General features: G+C 53.6%; 1 protein-coding gene across 6 annotated transcripts; it reads left to right on the forward strand.

The window, feature by feature from the left end:
• Positions 1-699: 699 nt before the first annotated feature.
• CNNM1 (cyclin and CBS domain divalent metal cation transport mediator 1) lies at positions 700-20,910 on the forward strand. Of its 6 annotated transcripts, none has more exons than XM_080621550.1 (13): positions 700-2,615; positions 12,682-12,825; positions 13,382-13,522; positions 13,795-13,964; positions 14,157-14,256; positions 14,411-14,458; positions 17,348-17,410; positions 18,380-18,543; positions 18,749-18,926; positions 19,216-19,329; positions 19,422-19,538; positions 19,735-19,862; positions 20,215-20,910. In XM_080621550.1, the coding sequence occupies exons 1-12, from the start codon at positions 992-994 to the stop codon at positions 19,812-19,814; spliced, it is 2,943 nt and encodes a 980-aa protein (XP_080477676.1). In that variant the 5' UTR covers positions 700-991; the 3' UTR covers positions 19,815-19,862; positions 20,215-20,910. The 6 variants fall into 6 exon arrangements, with proteins under 6 accessions (XP_080477676.1, XP_080477679.1, XP_080477675.1 ...); XM_080621553.1 differs by having other exon boundaries at positions 700-2,498; XM_080621549.1 differs by lacking the exon at positions 20,215-20,910 and having other exon boundaries at positions 19,216-19,538; positions 19,735-19,851.
• Positions 20,911-21,128: the final 218 nt, after the last annotated feature.

The raw sequence follows: 21,128 nt of genomic DNA on the forward strand, positions 1-21,128 counted from the left end.
GCAGCAGGCAGATTTTCCTCACTGAAGCTAAGGGGGATTTCGGAAGGGAAAGATCAGGAAAAGCGTGTGAAGCAGCACACAGCTCCTGTGAAATGCCAGGGAATTAATCGAATTTGGAAAAAGTTACCTGCCTCTCCCAGGAGGGGGAAGAGCCTCTCCTAAAGCTGCAAGGAGCACAGATCTCCCTGGCAGCTCTTCGTGCCTATCTGCCTGCTGACATACTGACAAAGAAAGTGGCCCATTTTCATGGCTGCACTAATGAGTGAATAATGAGAATTTTCGGAGCACTTCGTTTTCCTCCATGGCATTTTCTGACTGGCTTCCTGCTTTGCCACCAGTGAGCCTTTAATAGCTATAAGCAGCCAACTCTTTTCCAGTTCCCCAGCCTCGTTTCGAGGTTCTTGCGGATGTTGGTCCAGGGAAGACCCAAAAGTTTCAGAGGCTCTGAAACGCCTTCTTCAGCATATACTTCTGAAGCCATTTGTGTATCACATTCGTCATGAGGTCTAGACTGGAGAATAGCTGTTAGTCACCACGTGCTGCATTTGTTTCCTAGCAAGACTGCAAAGCTAACGACTACCCGCCCTCCCATAAAAATAAATAAATAAATAAAATTGCTCCCGAGGGAAGAAGGGAGATGAATTTGAACGGAAGAGCAGAAGAGCCGGGCCTCAGCAGATAACAGAGGGAGGCTGACTGCAAAGCCCTGCTCCACAGAGAGGATAGGAGCGGCTCCCAGGCAGCCCAGCCAGCCCCGCACCAGACGTGGGGTGCGCTCTGATGCCGCCCTTCGCGGGGATGCTCCCGCGAACCCTCCCTCCCCGCGGCAGCCCCTCTCCGCCGGCTCCTCCCGCCGCGGGCCGGCTCCCGGTTGCACGTGGCGCGGCGGCTGCCCGCCCCCCGGCCCACGTGTGCCGCCGCGCCGTGCGGTGCCGGCTCCCCGCTGCAGTCCCGGGGCGGCGAGCGGGTGCTGCGGTGTCGGTGCAGCGGCATGGCGGCGGGCCCGGGGCGCGGCGGCGGCTGGGGCCGGAGCCGGGGTGCTGTGCTGCTGCTCTTTTTCTCGCTGTCTCCGCGGCCGCCGGCCGGGGCCGCCTGGCTTCTGGGGCTGCGACCCGAGGACACGGCTCCGGGCCGGGTGTCCCTAGAAGGCGGCGCGGTGCAGGCGGCGGAGGGGAGCCGCTTCCTCCTGCGCCTCTACTTCCAACCGCCTCCCGAGGGCAACGGCAGCCGCGGGCCGGCGGAGGAGCGGGAGCCGCGGCTAGTCTTCATCGAGGAGGCGGCTCCGGCGGCGGCGGGGGGCAAGACGGCGCGGGGCCCGGCGGAGCGGTGCCGGGAGCGCAGCGCCTGGGCCTCGGACGTGGAGGTGGTGGGGCCGCTGCGCTCGGGCGGGGCGGAGGGCTCTGCGCTGGCCGAGGTGCGGGTGCGGGAGCCGCGCAAGGGCGAGGCGGCGGCGGCGCCGGGCGGGCGGCTCTTCTCGCTGTGCGCCTGGGACGGGCGGGCCTGGGCGCACCACGGCGCGGCGGGAGGCTTCCTGCTGCGGGTCCGGCCCGCCTCCCCGGCGCTGGGCGCCTGGCTGCTGCCGCTGCCCGAGGCGGGCTGGCTGCGGGCGCTGGGCGCCCTGCTGCTGCTGGGGCTGTCGGCGCTCTTCAGCGGGCTGCGCCTCTCGCTGCTCTCGCTGGACCCGCTGGAGCTCCGCGTCCTGCGCAATAGCGGCTCTGCCGCAGAGCGGGAACAGGCGCGGCGGGTGCAGGCTGTGCGCGGTGGCGGCGGCACTTACCTGCTGTGCACGCTGCTGCTGGGGCAGGCCGGGGCCAACGCGGCGCTGGCCGGCTGGCTCTGCTCATCGCTGCCAGGCGGTGGAGCGGCAGCGGCGGCCGCGGGGCAGCGCGGAGCTCCCTGGCTGCCGGTGCTGCTGTGCACCGCCGCCGTCTTCCTGGGCGGCGAGGTGCTGCCCTACTCCGTCTGCTCGCGGCACGGGCTGGCCATCGCCTCCCGCACCTTGTGCCTCACCCGGCTGCTGATGCTGGCCGCCTTCCCCCTCTGCTACCCGCTCAGCCGGCTGCTGGACTGGGCTCTGCGGCAGGAGCTCAGCGTCTTCTCCACGAGGGAGCGGCTGCTGGAGACGCTGCGCGCCGCTGGCCCACACGGAGACCTCGTGCGGGAGGAGCTGGCCATGGTGCAGGGAGCGCTGGAGCTGCGCACCAAGGTGGTGGAGGATGTGCTGACGCCGCTGGCCGACTGCTTCATGCTCCGTGCCGACGCCGTGCTGGACTTTGCTACCGTCTCTGAGATCCTCCGCTCCGGCTACACCCGCATCCCCGTCTATGAAGGCGACCGGCGAGATAACATTGTCGATCTGCTCTTCGTCAAGGACCTGGCCTTCGTCGACCCCGATGACTGCACCCCCCTGCAGACTGTCACCCGCTTCTACCGCCGCCCGCTCCACTGTGTCTTCAACGACACGCGCCTCGACACGCTGCTTGAGGAGTTCAAGAAGGGTGAGGCCACCGGGCCACCACCCCCTGGGCTCCCCCTGCACCCCTCTGCACCCCCAGTGATTCCCAGGTCAGCAGCCCCACGGCCCCTCTGCGTGGCCTCCTGGCTGAACCCGGCAGGTACCAGGGATGCTGGGGGGAGTTGTGCCCTGCATGCGCTGGTGTGGTGGTGACCCTGGTGTCACCTGGTGGAGCAGCCTCGGGGTGGATCGGGGGCCTGAAATCCTGGTCGTGCCTGCGATATTATGGAGACTGTAAGAGCCTTCGGCCTCAGAGGTTGCTGGCTCAGAAGGTAAGCCTGCCCCACAGGGCTGATGTCTCTGCGGGATCTTGGCCGCATGGGCACAGTGCCTGCCTTGCACTTCTGCCCAGTCAAGGCAGCATTCGCCGCTCTGTTCTACACATAGGAGTTTAAGGCAGGAGATAAGATCTTGTGACTTAACTCTCGCATTTTCAGCCTAGCAGTGGGAAGCAGGTCTAGGAAGTGTTTCTGTGCAAGTGGTTTAAAGAAAGAAGAAAAGCCTAAGCCCTTAGAAAGAGCTGTACTTTTCCTGCAGCTGTGACAGTATTCATAATTCAGCAGCTGCCAGCAGCCCCAGAGATGCTGAGAGCTGTATTTCATTAACCATATCTTGAGAATACACACAGCATGTGGTTTCCCCCCTGCTGGGAATGGTGTTTTGCTGCGTGTTACTCAGTACGTCATACCGTGGTGAGTGAGTCTTTAAGAAATGGCTGCAGCGGTGACATCCTGCATTATGTAATGTGGGAAGACAGCATTCGACTCCCGGGCTGCCTGGGCTGCTCTGCCGCAGGCAAAGATGATCATGTGAGGAAGGCTAACCTGGTCCCTTCCAGATACAGAGAATGCCTCCCTGCTCGTTTGTAGAGGCAGGAAGAGGGGAGGATAGATGTGTGCCAGAGAAGTGGTCATCAGATGCATGCAGGTCAGCATCTTCTCTGGAGATGCACGACTGTGTCCCCACCACCTCGCAGGATCACAGGGAGCAGAATTGTGTGTGGCACACAATACTGCCCTCTCAGCAGGACTGGAGACTTCCAGTGGTGCAAATCAGCAAATTCCTCGTTTGAGATTGCTCTCAGGGTTCAATCTTGATGAGCTGCAGTGGTCCTTTATTTCCTCCCTCTTCCCCCCGTGCTTCTTGTAATGTAACCAGTTGTCTCTCATCTTCCTAATTCCTTATGTGCTTCGCAGTTCCTTCTTAACTGTGTCTTTCCGCATGATACTACAAGACTACTGAAGTTCACCTGAGGTCTCTGCTACCTCTCCCTGGTCTAGAGAGTTCGGTGCTACCAAAGATGTCAGATGACTTTAGCACAGTCCCCCTTGATCAGTCTCCCCTGCACTTTATCTATCTACTTTGGTGTATTCAGCTGCTTCCCCCTCCAGAGCTGTTCTAAAGCCTGCTACCCTGTGGATCAGCCAACCTCTAGAAATGGATTTGTAGTTGCTTAGCTCACTGCCCTTTGCTTTCTGCCCCTCTCTGCTCTGCTTGAAAATAAATGTTTTGTGTGTGTTGCTGCCTGAGCTGACAGGTACGTTAACAAGCCTTGCTTCCTACCATACACTTTCACGTGCTAGTCCTTATCTCAAATGAAGATTGTCCATCCTTCTTCAGCTTTGCTCAATTAAACTCTTGGCATTTTGCTTCAGGCTCTTCCTCCCTTACATCTCTTCACCATAATGGCCGCCTGGGGCATTTTGCGCCTATGTAGAGCTCTCCCTAAAACTTACTTCCGTTCCCACCTCATTTCTTCTTGTGTTTTTAAATCACGTGGCTGAAAAGCCTTGCTTTTGGTCTTGGTGTCTAACTCAGCATGGTGGTTAGCAGTTCCAGCTCTTTCCTGAAATATTATTCTCCTCAGGTATTACGGTTCTCTTCCAGTTCATCTTTCCCCTATTTGTAGGCATTTAGTCACTCCCAGCACCCTGTGTTTGTAGATGGCCATCCCCAGCCCAGCCCTGAGCCCCCCCTAAAATCTGTTTTCCCAGTTCCAAATACAGGTTCCCGTGCCGGCTCCTGCACTGTGACAGATGTTTGCTCCTGGCTGCCTTCAGTCCCATCCCCTGCTGTTTCAGCCCTGCTCACTTGACTATTTAGTTCCTAAAATAAAGATTTCCCATTTGTAATTAAGAATCTTCATCACCGTCTCCTTTTCTGTGTCCGTTTGAATAATGGTGAAGTTATCTTGTTTGATCCAATCAAGGTTGCTTTCCATGGCCAGGTCTTCTGTGACACTTCCACTAATTAGAGAGTAGGCTGACTGCTTGTTGGTTCAGTGAGTGCTTAATGAAGGCATTCATCACTTCACACATGCAGGATGCCTACAGGACAGCAAATGCTCCACTGAGGCGGCCTCCAGTCTCTTTCTAGGAAATTAAAGTCTCTGGTAAGGATGGGCATTGAGAATCATTTCCAGGTCGATAGGTCCCGGACAAACCTCTAGAGAAACCTTGCCAGCTTGCTTTTCCTTCTCCCATGGTTAATGCAAACAGGTTTTGTATCCTTTCTTTCTTTTTATTATTACAGTGTTTATACAAAATACCCATCACATTTTAAATCTTTCTTTCCTGGATAGTGATATATACTTCTGATCTGTTTCACTAATGATTAATGTTCTGCTACATCCAGTATGCCCAAAATGTCTTTTCTTTTTTTTTTTTTGCATAATGAACAAGTAACACAATTTCACTGCCAGAGCTCCTTGCTACAGTACGCAAACATTTGTTCTTTCTTACTGAAAATGTCAAGTGATGATTAAATACAGCACTTTGAGACTTGCTCACACCTCCAGCAGCACATTCCGGTTTTGTCTCTCCTCCTACTTGCTGATATCACACTATTATCCTTGTTTACACGATGCATTTATTTTCTCTCATTGTGCTATCCTAGCTATGAAGATAATCAGCTTTTTTTTCCTCTCTGGTCTTTTATAGCAGGGTTTGAAGGGAGGTTTTGCTTCTTTGGTTTCTAGGTATGCTCACATGTAATCTCGTTTGGGCAAAGTTCCATCAAGATGCATGATGTTTTCCTTGAGTTTAATCCATAGGAGAGTTGCAAACCCCCTCTCCCCCAGCACAATCCTGTGTAGATGGGGTTACACTCCATGGACCTGGGGGAGGACACTTCTGTAACATCAGCTTGCCAAAACATTTAAATTGTGTGAAAGTAGTAGCATACGCTTCAGTAGCACCTATGGTGCTGATGGCACAATGTGATTACAGGGCCCAAGAGCAGCTCTGAGCTCCTGGTTGACAAAACCTGGCCCCTGCCCCATCACAGCAGAACTGGTCAAAGCCTTCACATCTGTTCCTTCACAAGCCTGTTGCTGCTTGGCATTGTTCGATGTTTCTTTTGGCACTAATTCCTGGGGAAAGATGGTTAAATTGGGGGTACTAATGGGAACTGGGAAAAACCCAGCAGAGAAGGCTGCAAACAGCAGCAGTGTGTGGGGTTGGTAGCTTGGACCCGTAGCCCCAAAGAGGAGGGCAGCTGCAAAAACTGTATTGAAAAACAACATTACAGCAGAGCAAGACAGGTCCAGCTGAAGGAAGGAAATGCTTGTGCTAGAAAATGGTTTTGCATTTATATTCTCATCAAAACTCAGTGGAATGAGCTCAGAAATAATGAAGCCTGAACACCCAGTTTGCCGTCTTTTCAGGCAAGCCAGACAGGGTCATTACAGAAGGCATGCATAGTTGTGCAGCATTTACACTGAAGTACTAAGTGGAGGACACTACACAGAATGTATCTCCAGTTCTCTAGAAATAAGATGCATACCAGTACAGTTAACTTTGCCACCTGTAAAGCAGCCTGAAAGAAGCTGAAACTACTGAAGGGGTGAAAAAATTAGGAGACAGTTTCTTGACAGTTTGTATTGGTACATCTCAGAGTACCTGGCTTTATTCTAGGCTTCCAGGAGGAAGTGCCTAATGCAGCGGAGAAATAACTGCACCATATTTAGCAAGCTAATCAATGCAGAGGAGCAGATGAGGTCCCAGTAGGACGAACGTCACTTTGGGATTATGGAGCTAGGAGGAAAGATCTATGCATTCATTCAGTGTGAAATGCTGTGGGTGGCGCAGTCTGTTCCTCCTCCAACTCTAGAAGATAACCAAAGCAATGGGTGTTGCAGCTTCAGTCTTAAGATATAAAAGCTCTCTCATGGGAGCTCATCCGCGAGGTCCACCTCCTTGTTCTGTAGCGCCTTTGGGAAGTCACAGTCTTATCCCATTCTTCAAGTAATTTATGGGTTTTGTTGACTAATTTCCTGTTGGAGTATATATACAGCAGTGGCAACATTCAGCAAGTAATTGTCCTGTCGGAGGGACAGTAGAAGTTTGCTCTTATGTTCATTTTCCTGCAGCAGGGCAGACGCTGAGGTACAACCCAAATTAGCCTCTGTGGTTTGGCATCTTCTAAGAGTTACTAAAAGTAAATTCTCCAAAACCAAACTTCCTGGCTAAGCAGGAAAACAGCCTGTCCTGCGGAGGGCAGCCCTGCCCTAGGAGCTATCTTTGCTTTCCAGAATACTCCACAGCCTCTGTCAGACTTCTACAAATCGAGTGTAGCTGGAGAAGGTGCTTACGCTTGCCAGAAACAGGAGTCAGTACCATTTCAGCTGCTTTTCATACTGTCCTTCTTCTGAGCCTGCAGTCATTGCAAGCACAAAGCATGACTTGAAATGTGGATCAGCCTTCGAGAGATTTCTGCAGTTACGATGGCATTGTCTATCCCATATAGTGTACAGGTCCCCTGAAAAGCAATTGCCAGGCTGAGTGGGTGAGGTGCCCATGCACACAGGATGGTTTCAGTAACCCTGCCTGAGACATTACTCTGTTTTTTGCCCCCAGACTGTGCTACATCTTACTGTGCGAACCCAGCTTTACCCAACCCCAGCAAGCCCAGGAGCAGGCCTGCTCTGGGAAGGCATTCTGCAAAGCAAGTGGGGAGCCATGTCATTGGGGAGAAGTCACCCAGCCACCCATCTCCCTCTTGGGAGCTGTCAAAGGCACCTCCAGACTGAGCTGTAGGAAAGGATCAAGTGGCCTATGCTTCAGACACCAGTGAAAACAGTTTTGCATTAGTTCTTCAGAAGTTTTTTTTAGCTTGAGAAAGCTTCAGCATCCTTGTAGGCTTCCTTAGGCTCCACATAACATGCAAGGGGACCCACCATTTGTGGGCGTGCAGGGTCATCCCCAAGAGGTCAGAACCCTCTTTGTACAGCAGATGGAAGATGAGACTCTGTGTCCTCTCTAACCTCCCCCTTATCCTCCTGATCTGTTTTGTCAATGGTAGTACATCAGCTTTTCCAAATATTCCATCTTTTCCACAGTTTTCCTTGGATTAAGAAAAGCACCAAAGCCAAGTATGAGAAAGGCTTTTATACTCTGCTAAAGCCAGATGTAGGCAGATGAAGTTCTTATCTCTGAGGAAGGTCTGGATTGGATTAGATTAGAATTTACAGTTTTTCATTTGCATAGCTCTGATTCCCATAGAGTTGGGTGCTCCCACAGCCCTCTTGGTTATTTTCTCCCTGTTTAGATGTAAATGTACATTGTCTTTAGGTGCAACTCCTCAGGCATGTGGTTTTACCCTTGGTGCAGGGTTGTGGTAACACAAGAGTACACGTGGTAACACTCACATGCACATTTCCAGTTCAAATCGGGGTCCCCACTTGCTTCAGATGCAGGTCTGCAATGGGGCATGTTGATGCTGGCAGCCCCTCGCCCAGAGAAGAGCTCTGATTGAAAGCACACAGAAAATAGATTTCAGTTACATCATGGTTGTTTCATAAATCAACCTTAGTTACCAATTACTCTGGGGGTTTTTCCTTCCATTTTGTAGCTGTACATGGTTTGTGGCTTGTGCCTGTACCTTTGATCTCTCAGTAACAGCTTTAGATCTTACTGTAAAATTTATGAAAGTAAATTTCATGCTTATCCCATGGAATGAGAGGCAAGGCTAAAGCATCTTTAACATTCCTCTGGCAGAGCACCTACACAAAAAAAGAGGTAAGGAAGTAGTCTGGGCTATATTTGCAGCGCTTTCTTTCCCACAAGTAAAGACATTTCCGTGTGTTCAGACCCTGTTCTCCCACTGGGGAGGGCGCTTTGAGGTGAATCTATGAGCCCAAGGTCATTTAGGCACCTATGAAATACAAAGGCTCCTAAAAACGGGCATGAAAGCTTTAGATATCTGTTCAAATGCTTGCTCCATCCAGAAGCTCTCAGCTGTTTATATTAGCTCTCTAATTTAGCATTAACTTTCCACCCCAATTGCTGTTTGAAAAGAGCAGATTTCATGTAGCTCATAAAGAATTTAGTACAGTTGTATCCCATGCTGAGCAGACACTTAATCACCTATAGACTTCCTGTGCGAGAGCAGCCCTGCCGAGGCCCGTGGAGCCATTCGTACAAGTGAAGTTAATTGCCCATTTGTTCTAGCATTTGCCAAACCAAGGCTTTGATTCTCAAGTGTTTCACTGTGCTTTCCTGCATCAGCAATAACCCTGTAAAATTCACATTTGACATCTCGCTAGTGGGGAAGCAGCTCACCCTTATAATCATTTCATTTGAGCTATCAAGCAATGGTTACAATAGCACAGTTTTTGGAACCAGTTTTACAGATCTTGAAGCTGGCTTAGATCAAGTTTGGGGTTTTATTTAAATGATTTACCTCCCTCTCTTGTACTTCCACCGGGGCAGACCTGCAGCGTAATGGCTGCAGAAGAGAATACGACCCCTCTGGCACCTCCAAAAGCCACTGCTTTTCCTCCTGTGCAAGTGTAGCAAAACCCAGGTCCAGGCAGGGAGATGCAGCTGAGCTTGGCAGCATCTCCAGCCCAAAAGGGAGCAAGCCACAATCATACAGCCGGGGAGCCTACAAACCCCTCCCCATCCCTGCCGCCAAATCTACAGGGAGGAAACCCAGGACCCAGCCAGCTCAGGGAGCAGGACTTTGCTAAGGATCTCATGTCCCTCAGGTGAGAAATCAGGGCAAGTCAACCATTTCCCAGTGAGGGCAGTGGTTTGCAAGGGCTAGGACTGAGGGCCAGGGCTTCTTGTGATTATGGGTATCAGCTGGCCAGGCAGGGGCTAGGATCAGCTTGCTCGGTGTGGGTCAGGAGCAACCACATGAATTGCAGCCATTTTCTATTACTTGGTACCTGCCTCATCTCTAACGTGGGTCTAATGTTAACCTGGAAACCTAAACCTGAGAGCTTATGGCACGGCTACAAGTGTTTATTTTCTGTGAAAATAAAGAACTCTTGAGCAGTCTAACAGCCCTCCTGGCTCTGCCTCCAGCGCAGTGAAACCCTGGGTCTCCTCCCAGGCTAACAGTGCTTAGGTTACTTCCATATAGTCTCATTTGCTGCTACGTGAATATGGAGCTGGAATCATATTTCTCTGAGGCTGCTGTAGAGTAAATTACAGCATTGATGTAGGTGTTTGGCCAGAAAAAGAATTGCGTCCATTACTCTCTGAGTGCTTTTAAGTAGCACCTAAGCTTTTTGTAAGGGCTCAGTGGTTTTGGGTTGCATGTAAATGTCATTAACAACAAGCTTTTGGCCAAAAGAAATAACTTCTCCCCTCTCCATGCTCACCCGAGGACTTGGAGGAGACCAGATGGCCCCAGTGTTTGGGAGTGGGGTTTGGCAAAGGAGACACGTTCAAAAGTTGGACTTTGCTAGATGAAATGTAGCTGTTGCTGCTGTCCTGCGGCCAACTCTGCCGCTTTCTTCTTTTTAAGTCTCAAGTCGTGTTGCTTTATTACCCCGGAACAGACAAGAAGCACAAACCTGGTATGAAAGGAGTGACATAACCTGGTCAAAAGAACATGCTGAATTTCCAGTGCCCCAAAGCTATTGATCTGGGGTCTTTTTTAAGTGCATCCCAGTGCTACTTGCTATGATGTTATGTTCTCATTTCTAATTCTGTAGGCGTGGGAGGCAGCGAGCTGCTCTCTGAAATCTTGCAATAAAAGCTTGGTATGAGGAGGAGGGAATTTATACTGTGGAAAATGCCCAAGCTTTGCTGTGAGAAATGTATAGTGCTGATCTTCAGCTGAGAAATGTCACTTGCTCAACTCAGATCCAGGACAAGGTTATTTGAAGGTCACATGTTCCCCAGCAGTTTGTGTTTGATGGAACTGCCAGGCTGCCCTGGATGTGCTCAACCCTCTCCCTCTGCAGGGAGGAGGCAGAAGGCACCAGCGGGCAAGGAGGGAGCTGTGCAGCAGGCAGGAGCCCACCCCTGTTGCATCTCTGTGCATAAATACTGTTCACATCCCCTTGCCCCGAGCAGCAGGTGAGTTTGTCAGGGAGAGTTTATGGGAGAAGCAGATGCAGAGACAGCTGTATAGCAGAAGGGACCTGCTCCCCCTTTTGGGTGACCATTGCTGCTCAAGAAGCTCAGCTCCAACCCCATGGGGAAAATGTGTTTGCAGCTTTCTGGAGATGCCTGTAGTGCCGATGGTACAGCTGGGTTTGTGCAGGCATTGTGACAGGAGACCCTAGGGATGCAGAGCAGAAGAAGCAGAAGTTGTTGGCTGTGGTGCTGATGAAGGACATTTTTAATGTTTTAAATAAAACTAGAGGTTCAGATCCCTGTGCCACGGGGGCAGTAAGAAAACCAGTGCTGTTCATTAGCAGATAGAAACCCAAAAGTTGTTTGTGGCTTGGGATTTGGGTTCTAGTCAAGCTGCTGAGCAGGAACATAAATCAGAGCAGACAATAAAGGAAGGGAGGAGTTGAAGAAGTCAAAACAGCTTACAGAGTTGGACATGTGAAAACAAATAGCAATATTTCAAATATGCCAAAAGCAAGAAGTGTGAGAATGTGTCAGCAGAGCTGCCAGTTTACTGGGGACAAGTGAGGAAGCTGAAAACGTGATTGAGAAACACTGACTTTCAAACAGGAGTCACCATCATTGCAGCTGAAGGTCCTGGTCCCAGTTTGCTTGTTTAAGGCAATAGAGAGGGGGTGCTGTCAAGGGCAGGGTTTGGAGAAGACATTCAGGTGCAAGCTGATGGCTTGGAAAGCCTCTGCATCCAGATGGTTCATCCAAGAGTTCTGCAGGAGCTGAGCTGAAAGCTGCAAACAAACATATGCATTTCTGCATTAAAACCAGCTGCTGTTCCAAGGAGCTGGAGGCTTTGCCTGTGTTTTAAGAAAAGCTTTAGGATTGGTCCAGACATTGATGGATAGAAAGATGGTAGGAGGCTGTTCCTGGCAATTTGATAGGAAAGATAATTAACAACAGAATGAGAAAACACCAGGAGGATGAGGGAAACCAGCAGAGCCCAAGGACATGCTCACATTTCTGTGTTGGAGGATGCCGTCTCATTGCTCTGTTAGAGTTGTTCATGGCAATGAAACCGAGGGTAAGCAAGAAGCAGCTGGTATAACATACACATCATTCCTGCACAGGAGGCTGTCAAAGAGCTAAACAGAGTGACTCGCAGCAGGATGCCCGGGTAAAGAATCCCAGAATCGTTAGGGCTGGAAGGGACCTCTGGAGGTCACCCTGTCCAACCCCTTTCCCAGGCAGGGCCACCTGGAACAGGTTACACAGGAACGTGTCCAAGCAGGTTTTGAATATCTCCAGAGAGGGAGACTCCACAACCCCCTGGGCAGCTTGTTCAGTGCTCTGCCACCTTCAGCATAAAGAAGTTCTTCATGTTGATGTGAAACTTCCTGTGTTTTAGTTTATGGCCTTTGATCCTAATCCTGTTGCTGGGCACTACTGAAAGAGTCTGGCACCATCCTTCTGGCACCCACCTTTGAGGTGTTTATGTGCATTAATGATATCCCCCCTCAGTCTCCTCTAGACCAAACAGGCACAACTCCCCCAGTCTTTCCTCATAAGAGAGATGCTCCAGACCTCTGACCATTCTGAAAGAAAGCAAGCACCCCCAAAAATGAGCCAGTCAGAACCCTGTGACACCTGGGAGTCAGCATGGGGAGTAGTAGCCCTGTTAGGCTGGGATGTGTGTCCAGGCCTTCTCCTTGGGTTAGCATGGTTGGGATGGCTTTGGGTGCTTCTGATGTTTGGCTGTGACCTGTGCCTCCCACCAAGCCCTGCCCTTCTGCCAGCCTGCCATGCTGGGACCCCTCTCACCAGGGCTGGGGGCTCACTGCTGCTCTGCTCTTCCCCACACAGGAAAGTCCCACCTGGCCATCGTGCAGCGGGTGAACAACGAAGGGGAAGGAGATCCATTCTACGAGGTGATGGGCATTGTCACCCTGGAGGATGTCATTGAGGAGATCATCAAGTCCGAGATCCTGGATGAGACGGATCTGTACAGTTAGTGTCCCAGAGCAGCTACTGCGGTTGCAGGAGCCAGGGTGGGAGCCCGCACAGACAGACAGACATGTGGGTAGGAAACAGGCCAGAGCAAATTGTGGTCCCTCCCCAAAGCAATTAACAGTCATGGTGGGAAAGACAAGAATCATGGACAGATGCTGGTCAGGTATCAGGGAGTCTTGAATGCTGAACAGAGAAAAGCACCAGCATCAGCAGCTGGTGTCTGGGCAGGTCCTTACCCAGGGGCATGTGTATTGGGCATGAAGTGCTCTTGGGTGGTTCCCAAGCGCCTTCCAACTCTGGGTGACACATCCAGCCAGGGCAACCCAGGACTTGTTCCTGAGGAAGAAGTGTGTTTCACCACCCTGCTCCCTCCCCAGGGAGCTGCTCCCAAGGCTGGGATGCATGGCATGTTTAGTGTGCCCCACTGCTCCGGCTGCTGCTCCACAGCAGCCCTGCCGTGGGGTGCAGCAAGATGTGCCTCTCTATACACAAGTGCATGTGGTATGGGCCTTGCAGCTGCAGGCAGGCAACTGCTTTGCTCTCTGCCCTGCAGCAAATAATCGGAAGAAGGAACGTGTGCCCCACCGGGGACGCAAGCCCCAGGACTTCTCCATCTTCAGGCTCTCAGACAGTGAGATGAAGGTGAAGATCTCCCCGCAGCTCCTCCTGGCCACCCATCGGTTCATGGCAACAGGTACAATTGCCCTTGTGCACGCCCTGCATCTCCCTGCCACAGCATGTCCCTGCATGGCATCCCTGAGCCATTCTTGGGTCAGGCTCCTCTGCTCAGTGAGCGGTTTCTGCCTGCCTGGACCCAGGGCATTCCACTGCTCCACCAGCATGGGTCTGGTTGAGGTCACCTCCATGCAGCAGGGTGCTGAGGCTGCAGGAAGGGGGACCATGAAACTTAGAGGACTCTTGGCAGCCCCATCCCTGCAGAGCAAGTGTGTCTTGCCTCCCCTCTAGAAGTGGAGCCTTTCAAGTCCCCTTACCTGTCTGAGAAGATCCTGCTCCGGCTCCTCAAGCACCCCAATGTCATCCAGGAGCTCAAGTATGACCGCAAGAACAAGAAGGCAGCGGAGCATTACCTCTACCAGCGCAACCGCCCTGTTGACTACTTTGTCCTCATCTTGCAGGTGCCTGGGGCAGCAGCGAGTAGAGCATGGCAGGGGGTGGCCTGCCTCTCCTCACCACCTTGCTCTGGGCTGCTTCTGTCAGTGGAGATGCCCTTCTTCTCATACAGGGCAGCGGGGTCCCTGCAGCCCTGGGTGGGTTGGTGGCTGGGAGTGCAAGGTGCCTGTCTGAGCGGGTTTTCCTTCTCCTTCCAGGGAAAAGTGGAGGTGGAGATTGGCAAGGAAGGGCTGAGGTTTGAGAATGGGGCATTCACATACTACGGCGTCCCTGCCATCATGGCTGTTGTCTCCTCAGGTAAGGGCTCTGTGAGGTCCCTCCAGCCCTGCCTTTGCTTCAGCAGCCTCCACGGGGCTAAGCTGGGGCTGGCTGTGGGGTGGCCCTGCTGCAGGGTGTGGGGCAGGCAGGTGTCCTTCCGCTGTGATTTCTACACCTCCAGCTCTCATTTCAGATAATGATGTGCGAAAAGTGGGCAGCCTGGCTGGATCCTCCTTCCTATGTAAGTATTTTGGGACAGGCTGGAGCTCTAAAATCTCTCCTCTGCAGCACAGGCTGCCTGGAGGAGGGATCGGTTTGTACCCTGTGCAGAGCAGCTCAGGCTCTGCACTGAGATCACTCCTTTAAAAAGCTCAGTAGAGAAAGAACTGAGGGGCTGATGCAGCCTGCAGAAAGGACATTGAGGTCCCTTTGAGATCTCAGCTAAGTGCTGGATCCCTTCAGGTGGATCCCAATAGGCTGGTACTACAAGGGGCACTGCCCACAGGTGGCAGCATGATGATGCGGATGGGAGCAGTAAACACTGAATTCTGGCACAGTGCATCTGGGTCTCAGTGTAACATCTCTGGACTCATTTGCATTCCTGAGGCTCAGAGGATGAACTGAACATGGGTCCCACACATGGGGGCTGCTTGGGACCTGCAGAGATGAGCCTGTGAGCCATTTGCACATGTTGGTGGGGGAAATCTGCTGGGTTAAAAGTAGATGCACCCGTCCAGGTAAATTCCTTGTCTGCAGAGCTGATGGGTTATGGAGCAGTTTCCCTGCAGAGGGAGCTCTGATTAGGGGAGGCTGTGCCCTCCCTTCTTTGCTGCTCACCCCTGCAGATGGTTAACCCCTGGTGATCGGGTATGGGTGTTGCTCACCCCTGGTCAGGTACATCCCTCTTCCCAACCCCAGCTGGATCTGCAGTGCTGATGGTACGAGAATGCTCTGGGTGCCTAATCCAAACAAGAACTCACCAAGTTTAACCTTTAGGGAAGTGCAGGGAAGAATGTTGTTGAGAGAACAGGGAGAGTCCCTTAGGGCAGGTGACTGTCATTCCCATGGCTCCAGTCTATGTGCTGCTCTAGGGTTCACCCAGTTCTTGCTTCTTGCTTTGCTTCCATTTGAAAGGCTGGCTCTGGACTGCTGGATTATCCCTCAGTGCACATTCCTGCACTCCCGTGCATCTGCGGCATGCTCAGTTAGGACAGAGGAAATCAATGGAGCATCTGATTTCCCCCAAGATGTTGTTGCATGCTCCAGTGCCCTGTGCCCTCAGTGACCATCTCCAGGGCTCCTCAGAGGCTCAGGCAGTGGGTGGTGCCTACAAGCCACAGGTCAGGCAGGACATAAGCCACAGTGGGAGCAGTGTGTGCAGCCACACATATCCACAGTGCTGCCCGCTGGGACACTGTTGCTCAGGGAACATGTGCTCCCTGTGCTTGCACATGATCCTGTGTCATGAGGTGTTTTCTGCTATCCAGCCACTCCTGCCTGCCCCGGGATGTGTGCTGTGTCGCACTCCTGGCCAGCAAGGAGGCACGGTAGGCACAGGTCACAGGGCATCTCCCTGATCAGGCACAGTGGAGAATTCAGACGTTAACCCTGGAGCATTTAACACTTCTTTAATAATTAACCGTTGTTATGCAACTGTTTAATCACCTGGTGGTCTTTGGCATTGGTGGTGCAGGGCATTGCTGCCGGAGGGTCAGGCAATGAGAGCAGGGGGAGAGTGCTACTGGTTATCAACCCGTCCTTTGCTTCCAGTTGGATGAGGTTGTTCTGGGAAGCACTTCAAGCTGGTGCCTTTGCATGGACTTTTATTTGCAGCAGGTTTTGACTCAGGAGAACACGAACAGGAGTTACTGAGGAGTAACTGAGTGGAGAGATTGGAAGGAGGGGGCTGTAAGGCACATTTCCTGGGGGTTTTACCTTTGAAGCAATTTAGAAACATTAATCACATAGGCAGCAGATGGTTCCTGAAGCATTGCCACTGTGCTGTGGGCACAGTGGCTGGAAAGAAAGCAGAGCACCTGGGGCAGGAGGGACAGCAGCTGTGGGAAGCATGGCCATGGCTTGAGAAAGGGGCTGGCAGCTGACGGGTGGGCTCACATCTTCCTGTGGAGATGCCTTTGAGGTTGTTGCTGCCAGTGGTGAAAACAGAGATGTGGCACTGGGAGGTGTTAACGAGTGCATCGTTCATGGTTGGTCTCCCCATGCTCCCCCACGGAGCCCTGCACCCCTGTGGCATGCCCAGGGATGCTATGGAGGGCAGCGGGGCAGCTCCCTGCAAGCAGCAAGTCACAGGGAGGGGGAATGCCTGTCCCTGAAATTGTCACTGCTGCTGTAACCCATGGCAGTGAAACATGGAAAGTGAATGGCCTGCGATTTGCCCTCCCTGTGTCAATGGGACGTGGGGTCATGGCTTCTTGTGATTCCCCTGGTGGGTGGCTCTTGGCATCACTCCAAGGCTGTTGATACCCCCCCTCATGGCCTTGCAGAGAGCTGCAGGCAGCCTGGCACAGATGCCTTTGCATCACGCGGGGGGGGCTTCTGCCAGCCTCTGCCTGCAGCTGTGGGGCTGTGTGGGGCAGAGCACATTCACTCTCTGCTACCTGCCTGCAGACACAGAAGCATCCCAGATGCAAAGCGCAGCCACTTGGCTTAGCTTCTGCCCATCCCCCAGGCGACACAAGCTGACCACAAGGTTCCCTCTCCTGGCAGCGGGTGGTGAAGGGCTGGAGCAGGGTGCCAGCACTCAGCCCGTGAAAGATGCTTTCTGCCCACGCTGTGGCACTAGGGAGATGTGTGGCTGTGCAGACAGGCCTGGCAAGAGCTGGTTCCCCCCAGCCTCACCTCCTGTTACCTCATCACGGAGCACCCTGTTGATTTACAGCACTGAATTCTGTGTTCCTGCGGGTGTCCCTGGCCCCAGGGCTGGCAAGCACCTCCCTGGAGCAGAAGCAGGAGGGTGTAAGAGGGGTGGGAAGGGGTGATGGAGGCAGTGGTGGGAGCTCAGCCCAGGGCTGCTGGCACATGATTCTTTTTCTCATTCTTCCTCTTGGTCTGTCTGCCACCTCGTGTCCATCCCTTCCTCCTTCCCTCCCTCTCTTCATTCTCTCTGCAGTGCCTGTCTCAGTGTCCCGTACCTTCGCCTTCAGCAGAGGGGACTCACTGGCTGGCTCTCCAGGTAACAGGGTATGGCTTTGGGCAGGGATATCTGTGTGTGCCAGGCTCTTTCCAGCTCCCTGTGCATGGTGCACCAAGGCCCCTGCACCCTGCATGCAGGGCAGCACAGGGAGAGGAGCACCCATGGCACCCCACACCGGCAGTCCCTCACTGTTTGAGACACACCAGCAGCCTTCCCAGTATGATGTGAACCGCAGGAAGAATGGGATGGGGACAAGTGGGGAGCCATGGACAGCTTGGGTTTTCCTTGGTGTGCAGCTCCTGTAGTTTCCTGTAGTCAGTGCTTAGGTTTTCTTGCTACTTGCTACTTCTGATGACAACTGCCCACAGCCCTGCATGCACACTGCCCTGCTTCCCTTGCTTTCTAGCAATCTGGGTAATAGAAGGACATTTTAGCAGCAGAGCAAAGACAATAAGTTGTTGACGTCACCTCTGCAGGAGCCTTTGTTCCCTAATAAATCACGAACCAGACAATATCTATCACACCTTGTGTCAGAGGCCATCAGTCAACATGAGCGACGGGCCAGCTTGCCATGGCAGCCTCTGCTCTGCCGGGGTGAACAGGAGTGTGCCCTCAAGGCAGGTTAAGCAAATCCCTGAGGGCTGCCAGCTGCAACTGGAATTTGTGCCAAATGCCGTGCAGAAGGCCAGTGCTAGCAGGGGAGCTGTCAGTCAGCCAGTGTGACGGGCAGGCAGCAGCACTGACCTCTGCTGCCGGTGCCGGGTTGGATGCCTGCCTGCCCGGTCCCCTTTGGTTTGTTCATGGCTGGCATGGTGGAGTCTCCACTGCCAGCAAGCACTGAGGAGGATCCCAGCAGAGGTCCCCACTGAACCCCTGGCAGCCCGAGTGCCCGTGGGGCATAGCCACTGGAGGTGACAGGTCTACCCTGCCCCTGAGCCAGCGCGGGGGACCCACGAAGCACCACGAGTGAGAAGTGAGTGTTTGCCTCTCTGCCGTTCCCTCCCGCAGTGAACAGGTCACCATCGCGGTGCAGTGGGCTCAACCGCTCCGAGTCCCCCAACTGGGAGCACAACGACTACGGGGGCAGCAACACGCAGCTCCACAGCAGCAGCAACAACATCTACACCCCCGACTACTCTGTGCACATCCTCTGCGATGTGCAGTTTGTCAAGGTACAGACTGGACTGGCAGGGACTGTCACACCCTGGGCACCTCTTTCCAGGCACCTTCTTGTTCTGCTGTGTCCTGGGAGCCTTATGGGTGCCCAGTGGGTGCTGAGGAATCCCACACTCCTGCTGGCTGGGGGTTTGGTACCACCAAGTCCCCAGGAGGTCCCGGTGGACCCACTGAGCTGGATGTGCATGTCTGTCTGTACAGGTCACCCGGCAGCAGTACCACAACGCGCTGGTAGCCAGCCGCATGGACAGCTCGCCACAGTCCCCTGACATAGAGGCCTTCGACAGGGATTCAACCAAGGCCTCTACCCTGCGGGGAACCCCACAGACACCCAAGGAGGACCCCACCACTCTCCTGAATGAGAAGAACAGCATCATGTGTGAGTCACCCAGCAGCATCCCTTCCCTGCCATAGGACAATGCTGCATGTCCCCTGAGGGCACCATGGTGGGATCTGCTGGCATGATGGGCACACCACTGCTGAGGCACAGTTGCACATGGCCTGGGGCATAGGTGCAAGTGTGCAGGCATGTAATTCCTCTCTGTATGCTTGTGTTCCCTAGGGGTCTCTGGCAGTGGGACCTGTTGCTATGGCTGGCATCCTGCTGCATCTGCCCCAGGCACAACATCTCCCTGCCCTGTTGCCATTCTTGCCTTGTGTCCCTGCAGGCAACCGCTCTGAAGGACTGCACAGTCCCAGCGAGTCAGTGTTCCTGCGCATGGAGAGCATCCCCTTCATTCAGGAGGAGACGGCTGACAACGAGGAGAACAGCAAGCATCAGAGTGAGTTTGGCTGGGGGACATGCACACAGGACCCTGGGGGTGATGAGGGCTGTGGTACCTCTGGGTGCTGCAGCCATACTGGGCTTTTGCAGACAGTGAGCGCTGCGGCACTGTCCTGGAGCCAGAGTCCCCGGGCAGAGAGGCTGAGACCAGCTCAACGCCAAGCAGCAATGAGGAGACGCTGGGCAGGAGGCTGCTGAGATCCCTGAGTGAGTGACTAACACATGGAGGGAGCACCAGGGGAGAGCTCCTGGGGACACCCTGTATGGGGCTGATGGGCAATGCGGTACCCTGGCAGTACCCCAGCAGCAGGCAATGCTGCACCTAAGGCTAGCTCAGGTAAAGACAGTCACCCTGTCCTGAGCACCCTTGCCCCCAGCACCCCAGCCCCTCTTGCTGCTGCAGGTGGGCACAAGCAGCGGCCATCGCTGGAGGATGAGAAATTGCCAGAGGAGAGCTCCAATCTCAACCCATTAATCACCTGAGCAGCAGCGTGGCCAGAGCACAGTGCTGGAGGCCCATGCAGATTGGAGGTAGGAACCTGCCTCTTAGTGCAATATTCCAGCAAATGTTGTTGCTCAACATTAATAGCATAAAATCAAGTTTCAAGCAGCAAAGCCAAAATGCTCTGCTTTCCATGCAGGCATGCATGTTGTTGGGGGCTGGAGCAGGGTCAAGGAATGTAGCAGCAGATTCCAACCATCTTTGGGGCAGGAAGGGGTGTGAGAGACAGTGAGACCCTGACTCATGTTTTCGGAGCTAGAAATGTGTGTCTGCACCAATATCCCTGAGCCTGGCTTGGGAAGGTGCTGCAGGCTTGAGCAGCAGCAGGTGAGGGACAGCAAGCTCCAGCTACCTGCAGGAGGCTACGTTTGTGTCTTCCAGGTCTGCAGCATGGGGGTCTCCTGCCATGAGGCTCATGATCAACAGCAGCAGGTCTGCACCCGCTTGCTGCCTGCCCGCCTGCCTGCCCACTTGTGCCTCCCCTCCCTGCAGGACTTGTGCAGAGCCCCATCCCCAGGCGAGAAAGGACGTGCCCCCGGCAGGGCTGAACCACCCAGGCAGCCTGGACCAGTCAGCTGGAGTCCGAGGGCCCTTGCCCAGCTGCTCCCTGGTAGCATCTGGTCTCAAGGAAGAGGTGGAAAAAGTAGAGAAGTGTCTGTTATGGTCTCCTTGCAGGCAGAGCTTTGGGGGCAGCCCAACCCAGAACCTCCCTTAACATCATCTGCCATACCCATCCCAGAGAGCCCCAGAGCCCCTTGGTGCTGGTGCTGCACAGATGTGGTCTCCACCACGAAGAGAATGTACTGTCTGGGGGGTGCCACATGCAGCTCAGGGCCCCAGCACACATTTGTGCCGTGCCTAGTGACACGCACACTTGCAGCACCTTTCACACACTGACCATCGACACAGCCCAGTGCTCCTGACCCCTGCTAGGCACACGGCAGGGAGCCCATCTCCCTGGGGCTCTACACTGCCTTGAACCATCCTCCTCTCTGCACACGTCTGCCTGTGTGAGGGAGGCTCGCACCGAGCCTTGGGTATGGTACAGATCAGTCAGTAGTGTTTGTAGAGGCTGAAAGCAACAGGGATATTACCATTAAAAGTGATTTCTCCCTGAGCTATGCCCTGTGTCAATGCGTGTTGGGAAAGATGTGCTAACCTCTCCAACTGGGCTCAGCTGCCCTCATACCCATGGCCAGAGGTGGCTGAAGTAACAGGACTCTGAAGGGAACAGGTAGAAGATCAAGTCAGCAAGTGCTTCCCAATTTCTCCATGTGAACCTCAGCTCTCTGTCA

This window comes from Psittacula echo (assembly GCF_963264785.1).
Source record: "Psittacula echo genome assembly, chromosome: 6".
Taxonomy (NCBI): Eukaryota; Metazoa; Chordata; class Aves; order Psittaciformes; family Psittacidae; genus Psittacula; species Psittacula echo.

Excerpts from the sequence above, each read along its gene's own strand:
- CNNM1 (XM_080621549.1), top strand. The coding sequence starts at position 992 with ATGGCGGCGGGCCCGGGGCGCGGCGGCGGCTGGGGCCGGAGCCGGGGT. Across the intron at positions 12,826-13,381 it reads GGATGAGACGGATCTGTACA|CAAATAATCGGAAGAAGGAA; the intron begins GTTAGTGTCCCA and ends TCTGCCCTGCAG. Across the intron at positions 14,459-17,347 it reads GGCTGGATCCTCCTTCCTAT|TGCCTGTCTCAGTGTCCCGT; the intron begins GTAAGTATTTTG and ends TTCTCTCTGCAG.